The sequence below is a fragment of the Salvelinus alpinus genome, chromosome 25 (genome assembly GCF_045679555.1).
Source record: "Salvelinus alpinus chromosome 25, SLU_Salpinus.1, whole genome shotgun sequence".
Lineage (NCBI taxonomy): Eukaryota > Metazoa > Chordata > Actinopteri > Salmoniformes > Salmonidae > Salvelinus > Salvelinus alpinus.
The window spans coordinates 21,049,725-21,059,367 of record NC_092110.1 but is presented as its reverse complement, the minus strand read 5'-3'; the positions used below and the strand labels follow the sequence as shown (position 1 = coordinate 21,059,367).

Sequence of the window (9,643 nt, the reverse complement as noted above, 5' to 3'; positions counted from 1 at the left end):
CCCAACACCTTTCATCACCCAGAGAACTACATCCCCACAGTGAAGCATGGTGGTGGCAGCATCATGCTGTGGGTATGTTTTTCATCGGCAGGGACTGGGAAACTGGTCAGAATTGAAGGAATGATGGATGGCGCTAAATACAGGGAAATTCTTGAGGGAAACCTGTTTCAGTCTTCAAGAGATTTGAGACTGGGATGGAGGTTCACATTCCAGCAGGATAATGACCCTAAGCATACTGGTAAAGCAACACTTGAGTGGTTTAAGGGGAAACATTTAAATGTCTTGGAATGGTCTAGTCAAAGCCCAGACCTCAATCCAATTGAGAATCTGCGGTATGACTTAAAGATTGCTGTACACAAGCGGAACCCATCCAACTTGAAGGAGCTGGAGCAGTTTTGCCTTGAAAAATGGGCAGAAATCCCAGTGGCTAGATGTGCCAAGCTTATAGACATACCCCAAGATACTTGCAGCTGTAATTGCTGCAAAGGTCGCCCTACAAAGTATTGACTTTGGGGGGGTGAATAGTTATGCACGCTCAAGTTTTCAGTTTTTTGTCTTATTTCTTGTTTGTTTCACAATAAAAAATATTTTGCATCTTCAAAGTGGTAGGCATGTTGTGTAAATCAAGTGATACAAACACCCCCAAAAATCTAATTTAATTCGAGGTTGTAAGGCAACAAAATAAGAAAAATGCCAAGGGGGTGAACACTTTCGCAAGCCACTGTATATATGGCCAGTTTATTATGTACACCCATCTAGCACCGGGTCAGATCCCCTTTGCCTCCAAAACAGCCTGAAGTCTTCGGGTCATGGAAACATTGCTCAATTGGTATCAAGGGACCTAACATGTCCCAGGAAAACATTCCCCACACCATTACACTACCACCACCATCCTGTACCATTGACACCAGGCAGGATGGGGCCATGGACTCATGCTGCTTATGCCAAATCCTGACTCTGCCATGAGTATGACGCCACAGGAACCGGGATTCGTTGGACCAGGCAATGTTTTTCCACTCCTCAATTGTCCAGTTCTGGTGATCGCGTACCCACTGGAGATACTTCTTCTTGTTTTAGCTGATAGGAGTGGAGTCTGGTGTGGTTCTCTTCTGCTGCAATATTCCAACCGTGACAAGGACCGACAAGTTGTGCGTTCCGAGATACCATCCTGCACACCTCTTTTGTACTGCTCCGTTATTTGCCAGTTTGTGGCCCGCCTCTTAGCTTGCACGATTCTTGCCATTCTCCTTCGACCTCTCATCAATGAGCTTTTTCCACTCACAGGACTGCCACTGACTGGATATTTTTTGCTTGTTGCACCATTCCCTGTAAACCCTAGACACTGTCGTGCGTGAAAAGCCCAGGAGGTGGGCCGTTTATGAGATACTGGAACCAACGCGCCTGGCACCGATGATCATACCACGCTCAAAGTTGCTTAGGTCACACATTTTGCCCATGCTAACGTTCAATCGAACAGTAACAGAATGCCTCAATGCCTCTCTGCCTGCTTTATATAGCAAGCCACGGCCACGTGACTCACTGTCTGTAGGAGAACGGGGTGATGTACCTAATAAACTGGCCACTGAGTGTATATATTTATTTTTGGAGGGGGGGTGGGGACCCCCTAGAAGTCCCCTCCCCCTCCGGAAAGACACAGTGCGTGTCAGAGCAAAACCCAAGCCATGAGGTTGAAGGAATTGTCCGTAGAGATCTGGGGAAGAGTACCATCATCATTGAAGGTCCCCAAGAACACAGTGGCCTCCATCATTCTTAAATGGAAGAAGTTTGGAACCATCAAGACTCTTCCTAGAGCTGGCCGCCCGGTCAAATTGAGCAATCGGTAGAGAAGGGCCTTGGTCAGGGAGTTGACCAAGAACCCGATGGTCACTCTGACAGAGCTCTAGAGTTCCTCTGTGGAGATGGGGAACCTTCCAGAAGGACAACCATATCTGCAGCTCTCCACCAATCAGGCCTTTATGTTAGAGTGGCCAGATGGAAGCCACTCCTCAGTTAAAGGCACATGAAAGCCCGCTTGGAGTTTGCCAAAACAAGATTCTCTGGTCTGATGAAACCAAGATTGAACTCTTTGGCTTGAATGCCAAGCTTCACGTCTGGAGGAAACCTGGCACCATCCCTACGGTGAAGCATGGTGGTGGCAGCATCATGCTGTAGAGATGTTTTTCAGCAGCAGGAGACTAGTCAGGATTGAGGCAAAGATGAACGGCACAAAGTACAGAGAGATCCTTGATGAAAACCTGCTACAGAGCGCTCAGGACCTCAAACTGGGGCGAAGGTTCACCTTCAACAGGACAACGACCCTAAGCACACAGCCAAGACAACACAGGAGTGGCTTCGGGATAAGTCTCTGAATGTCCTTGAGTGGCCCAGCCAGAGCCCAGACTTGAACCCAATCGAAAATAGCTGTGCAGCAACGCTCCCCATCCAACCTGACAGAGCTTGAGAGGATCTGCAGAGAAGATTGGGAGAAACTCCCCAAATACAGGTGGGCCAAGCTTGTAGCATCATACCCAAGAAGATTCAAAGCTGTTATCGCTGCCAAAGGTGCTTCAACAAAGTACTGAGTAAAGGGTCTGAATACTTATGTAAATGAAATATTTCCATTTTTTATGTTTAATATATTTGCAAACATTTCTAGAAACCAGTTTTTGCTTTGTCGTTATGGGGTATTGTGTGTAGATTGATGAGGGGGGGGGAAACGATTTAATCAATTCTAGAATAACGCTGTAACGGAAACAAAATGTGGAAAAAGTCAAGGGGTCTGAATACTTTCCGAAGGCACTGTGTAGAAGTAGACTGAGTGGCCTAATGGATAAGATGTCGGACTTCGAATCAGAAGATTGAGGTTTCGAGTTCCTTCGTGGCCGTTCAATTTCACTAGCTTTACTTGTTTAGACAGGTTCCCGATTTCCCTAAATAAGACATGTCTCTTGTTGCCTGGAAAAGTTAGGACATTGTTATGTAGATTTAATAATCACAGATTGCGTGGCCTAATGAATAAGGAGTCTGATTCTGCATCAGACGATTGAGAGATAGAGTCTCTTCATAGTTGTTAAAATCACTAGCTTTCTTCATTTAGATAGGTTCCCAATTTCTCTACATTAGACATATCTCTTGTTGCTGGGAAAAGGTAGGATGTTGTTATATAGCTTTAATAATCTCAGACTGCGTGGTGTAATGGTTAAGGTGAAACTGTGGTACGCCACTGAGGTAAAGGTAAAATTTTCTGTTTTATATGAGTAGATTCTTCAATCAGCCAGCCTCTATGTCTTCATAGTAAAAGACCATAGGAGACTACTGTATGATTAAGTTATTCTTTGATATGTAATCAAAGTATACAATAAATTCTGTTCATGGATATACTAGAAAGCAGATTTGTGTACAAACATAGTCCTTATTAATCAAGTTACTGGTAAAGGTTAAGGTGAATTCTGTCACCATTTTTGCACAAGATTGCAGAAAATATACACATTTCAGATTTCCCTTTACACACCATGTAGAGAAACATACAGCACCTTACTTGTAATCGCATTGCCCATTTAGCTTAAAACATTTCAATGTCATGGGCGTTCACAGACAATGGACAACAAAAACAATGATCATGACATGTTGACCCTTTTTATGAGGTGTAGTGACTCGCACTCTCTTCATATTGTCATTGTCTTCACATTGATCATATTAACAAGTAGGGTTGGGCGTGTCGTAGCATTGAGTGGTCGTATCGTTGGTCTGATGTGAGTATCCCTGACCCTGGTAGTTCAGATGAGCAGAGCCAGGGCGGCTGCCTCTATGGAGAAGAGATGGTCATCCTCTACCTCAGGACAGTACAGCCTCATGAACTCAGCCAGGCGAAGGAGGTACTCTATGTTGTGGCCCGTGTTGCCTCTGCAGATGGCAATCTGAGCAGCTATCTCTGTGGGAGTGGCAGGCCCAAGGTATATGGGGTTGTCAGAGGTGGCGATGTAGACCAGGGCAAGCAGAGACCCTTGGCACTTCTCTCTGGGAGTGAACTCCACCATCTTGGTGACGTAGCCCCCCAGCACAGCCTCTCTCACATTCAGATACTGCAGAGACTCCTCCATTTGGGAGTCGCTGACCTCGTAGGCTACCCCCCAGGTGCAAGCCTGCAGTGAGAAGAGATGGATGTTAGACTGCGGAAGGAGAAGTAGGTAATCAGATTGAACATATAGAATATATTGATAATTTTGACCAAGATGCGCACCTACAGCAAGACATCAATATCACCTGAGAAAGTATCTGAGCCAGCGAAACAGCAACCCTCTGTCTTAGCACGTGTAGCCCGTGTATCTGATGCCGTATGGCCAAAAAATAGTATGACGTGTTATTATTTTTGGCCAAATAGCATCAGATACATGGGCTACAGATACTAAGAAAGAGGGGTGCTGTTTGCCTCGCTCGGATGCTTTCTCTGGTGAAATAGATTCAGCCTCTTGCGAAATGAAGAAAAATTATGAAACATGGATAGACACAATGATAAATCATACATTTTTGGGGAAGCCTGGCTTCCCTTGGAATCCATGAATACACAGCACTTCGTAGGCTGAATGTCATTACACTTACAGTGTTTGTAATAGATGTCCTTCCATTCAAATTGCGGGTGCACAGTGCACTGTTCAGATGCTGGACTTACTTTGGAGTAGATGAACATGCGCAGGTAACCTACTTAAAGGAGTAGTTCACTATTTTACAGCTTGATGTTAGATGGTTCCTCACTCTGAAAATAGTCTATGGGCCAAGAGAAACTGTAATCCATTGATCCGTTTTCTTTAAACAGCCACTACAAACTTCAGCTAACTTTAGCCACCACAAGCTAACAATCAATGGAAGTGCTGGAGGCATGTTTTTTATTTTTTATTATGTCCAAATCACCTGAAATCAATTCAAATCAACTCCCTATTTGGTTTGATGGTACTTAAGGTGGTACGTTGGCCATTTTTTTTAAAACATGGTCAAATGCCACCATCACTTCCATTGATTGTTAGCGTGTGGTGGCTAAAGTTAGCTGAAGTTTGTAATGGCTGTTAAAAGAAAAATGAACCATGAACTACAGTTTCTCTTGGCCCATAGACTACTTTCAGGGTGTGGGACCATCTAACATCAAGTTGTAAAATAGTGAGCTTCTCCTTTAATCTACTTTTCGATGTGATTTGTTTGACAATCAGATAAAAACATAATGGCTGGTTGTGTTCATGACACATTAAAAGGTCAAAGTTAAATTACATGTCTTTACTATAAAGCCCATAAAAAATAGAGACCCCCCTAATGTCACAGTATAATTTGCACTCTGGATGCCACTTTCAAGTGAATTTACAGATGTATGCTAAAATCCTTATATCAAATCCTGACCTTGAATCCAAACACTGTAACAGGTGTTTTGAAATTGATGTATGATTTATTTGATCAGGGAAATGTACAAAACCTAAGCTCAAACATTTAACCAAAAAATCCGCCTTGCATCGATTAAGGTTCAATATGTTATGCCCCGCCCCCCCCCCAGTGTCAATGTATTTTACAACACAAAGTACAGTACTTATTCATGGTAGACAGGATCAAAACAAATGTGAGCTGTATGTGTGTTCTGGGTTATTTTGAAACAAAGCCACTTACATCATGATCTTCCACTAAAGTCACCACTCTACCTGGCTGTGGAGGATAAGGACCATAGAGATAAGGACAGAGATGAATAGAGCACATGAGGATCAATGCACAGTCAGCATTGTTTTACAAATTAATTTCCACTTAGGCTAGACTAGCCTACTACATGTGAGCCTATCAGATTAGATATTTTTGGCCATGCCAGACCTTTATGTACATTGACATTTCCATAACCAATATGTTTGCATCACAAATCTGACATTTTTTATTAGACTTTCATTTGACTTCCCACTTTCTGTAGCTCAACAGTTTGATCTGAGATAATATGATGTCTGTCTACAGCAGCAGCAAATACACTGATTGCATTTCTGAAGGTAAAGACTTACCAAGTCTTTGTCTCCTCGATGAAAATTGTCCCCATGCCAGAAGCGTCTACTATATCCTTTGATATAGCCGACATAGTTTCTCTTGTATTTGAAGTCTGGTTTCCAGACTAGTGAGCCATATCCGAATATCCACAGGCTGGGTTTTTCTGGTGCAGTAATGTCCAGAAGCTTCATTAAAGTTAGTTGGTCGTGTTCAGGTAATATTTAAGAGAAGATGTAATGTTTTGCCTATTTTCTTCTGTCAAGAAAAAGCCCGCTGGGCACACACCGGTTGAATCAAAGTGGAATAGACGTTTAATTGAGGTCTGTGGCCAGTGGGAGCTGTTATACGATGTTACCGGTGGAGCTCACTCTCCTTTGTAGATGCATTCCGAAGCATGAGACCGCTAAACTATTCGCTATAAATGCCGACAGTGGTTTTTCCGAGGCGTTTCGAATAGTATTGCTAATTCGTAATAACCCTATCATAGCCTACCCAAAGATGTTGATAACATGTAAAAGAGCTGATGCATAGGCCTAGTATCTCTCACCGCAACTTCTATCTGTACAATCAGTTTAGTGTGTCTACCAACCAATATGCAGTAACGTTACTACTACAACAGTATATTGGTGTACAGACAGACACGTGTATGTGTTGTGGCGGGACGTCAGACCAAGACGTTGCTGACCAATGATATCATAGAAGAGGTCGTACTAGAAGCACAAACCGACCAATTAGAAACCTTATCGAGAGCAAAACATTCTCTGGAATCTTGTTTTCGAACGTTACAATGTCGCCATAACAACGTATCTGACGAACAGACACTGAAAACAATAACATGGGATTATATGAGTGATCTGTAGGGGAGAGTGGGGAAAATTGAGCCAAATGCGTAAAGTGAGCCACCACTGTTTCTAGGAAACCATAAACAAAATTAATCATTTGACCAAATATTTAGGAAGAGGTCATCATTTCATGGAGTCTGTGAAGGAAGAAACCACATGGCATGGAAAAAGAGGTAAGCAAATTGGGTCCCCAAAAATATTTGCACAAAGTCAAATGAATGTATTGTGTTAGAGGTTTCATGATGCTTGTTTCTAAATTGTTTAAACATTTTTTATTTATTTAACCTTTATTTAACTAGGCAAGGCAGTTAAGATCAAATTCTTATTTACATTGACGGCCTACCAGGGAACAGTGGGTTAACTGCCTTGTTCAGGGGCAGAACGGCAGATTTTTACCTTGTCAGCTCGGGGATTCGATCCAGCAACCTTTCGGTTAAAATTATTAAAAGACAAAAAAGTGGTCTCTTGGCACTACTTACCCCAGGTATGGGGTAAATTGTGCAAACTGAAGTAAATTGTGCCGAGAGACCACTTTTTTTGGACAAGCTATGTTTTCAAAACTGAAATGTTTATATTAATTCTGATTATTACCAGGGAAATATATGTGGATATCTTTGTCAGAAAATAATACTATTTCTATTGACGGGGTAATGCTGAATTTAAAAAAATGTCTCAACTTACCCTACTCTCCTCTACTGTCTGAATTGATTTTGAGCATCACAACTGTTTTGATAAGAGAGGGGATTTATTAAGTGTGTAATTTAATCTTTACTTGAGGTGTCACTGGAAGTAATGTACAATGTAGCCTACTGTACTTGCAATCTTGTAGTCGTTTGATTTACTGAAAATGGTATCTAATAATCATGAGTCACATAAAAGACAGACATATAAAGTAATTAATGAATTACTTCATTCATTAATTCTTCCATCCGTTCATTGTATTTCAGAGGATAGTTTACATAACACAGAAACGGCAAGCTATTTTTGCCCCATTCACAGGATGTTGAAGCTCTTACATTATGTTCCCTGGTTATACATAGATTGACAGTGACACTGGCTGTCCAATGGCCAAACTTGTGAGTTGAATTGAGTATATCCTGTAAAAATGCTTTGCTTGAGATCTTGCAATTCCACCATGGATGTTGGTGTGATAGTAGTGTTTGAAAAATACATGTTTATTCTCTTTGAAGTACTTTGAAGTACTGTATGTATATCAATGTTTGCTTCATTGCTCTCCACTGTCAGGAAAGTAAGGCAAGCAGCAAGCCTGCAGTCTCTTTTTAACCATGTGTGAAAACGGAGCTCCCATTATATCCTTGAGTGTCACATAGTGTGATACCGCAGAAGCAGCTAATGAGATTAGCTATAAATAGAAGCATTAGCTTGCAGAATAAGATCCAAGTATTGTAAAGCCCTTTTAACATCTGTTCTCTTCTTAGGTGTCTCTCTAGCACCCTATATAAGCTTGTATCATACCTGATCAATGAATGACGCTTAAGTAGACGATTTACCTTCACCCCTCTTTCACCTCAGGCTAGGACAATGATGTTTTGGTCCTACCGTGGCATGAACAACACAGTCTGATAATGGTGTTCCATATACAATAGCTTATTTGATATCATCACAAAATCTTAAAATATAGAATACTCCCCTTGCCTCTAGTTATCCAATTCTTATTTTAAGTATTGAAAGAAATATTGGAAGTAACTTTCATGTATGGTTTACTGCCCCCATGTGTTAATTAAGAACATTACAAAAAGAAAGGAAACCTCTGTCTGAAGTTACTGTATTTCCTGAGATCAGATGCCATTTCCTCAATGTTAACATGCAAATGATTGTCAATACACTCTATTTTGAAAACTGTTTTAGGTTTCATTTAGATTTAATTCTCATTGTTTGAGTGTTGTAAAGCAGTCATTTACTATTTTCTTTATATTCCTGGAAAGTCACTAGTTGGGGTCTCCTCAGTCGAGCACTTGATTCTCTTTTGTTCAAGCTGGCCTGAAGCACGTTTAGGTACTCGCTTTCTATCAGTCATTTACTATGTTTGTTTTTTATAGGACTTTGAGGATTTTTGTGATGAATAAATGCCTGTATAATCAAACATCTTATCCTTGTGAAGAACATAGAGCAATTGATAGTGATGTTTGCAACCGTGGGAAATAGGAATGGGAGAATTTTTTTTTATCAACATGCAGTCTTTTTGTAACAGATGTGAGAGAAAAGTTGTTGGCCGGTGTCCTGTACATTTTAATCTGACGGGATGCAGGAAATGATGTCAATTGGCCAAAAACAGGATGCTTTGATTATAACACAATGAAAATATGTGGCTTTATGGTAGATGTCTGAAAGGGTTATAAAATGGGAAAGAATATGTGAAAAAGACAAAAGTGTGGGTGTTAGGGTTGTTAAGACGAAATAATTAATCAAAGTAATCAATATAATAGCAGAGATAGATGATCAGGTGTTAAGCATGTGATAGTTGTCTTTGTTGGGAGATCTGGACTGGCTGGGGTGTTGTGTTGGCTTTAGCACCCCTTCAAGGCTGCCGGTAACTTGGCACTGGACTCTTGGGGCCCTATTTGCTGCGTTCACGCTCAGTTAGAGAGGAGGCACTGATTTTCCCAGTGGTGTAGGGTCACACCCCAAAGCATCTGCCTGGTTTAGTTAAGTAGCCTCTTTTCCAGATTGTGTTCCCTCCTCGTCTCAATATTTTAACTTATGGGGTGGACATCCAAGGAAACAGCTTGACATTTTAACACCAGAAAAGCCGAGTGACTCATTTGGACTCGATATGA

General features: G+C 41.4%; 1 protein-coding gene across 1 annotated transcript; it reads right to left on the bottom strand.

Moving 5' to 3' along the window:
* Nucleotides 1-3,229: 3,229 nt before the first annotated feature.
* LOC139553081 (glutathione-specific gamma-glutamylcyclotransferase 1-like) lies at nt 3,230-6,570 on the bottom strand. Its single transcript, XM_071365047.1, has 3 exons — nt 6,021-6,570; nt 5,647-5,682; nt 3,230-4,142 (listed from the first exon to the last, which is right to left on the bottom strand). Exons 1-3 carry the CDS (start codon nt 6,192-6,194, stop codon nt 3,777-3,779), a joined length of 576 nt encoding a protein of 191 aa, XP_071221148.1. The 5' UTR covers nt 6,195-6,570; the 3' UTR covers nt 3,230-3,776.
* Between the last annotated feature and the right edge of the window lie 3,073 nt (nt 6,571-9,643).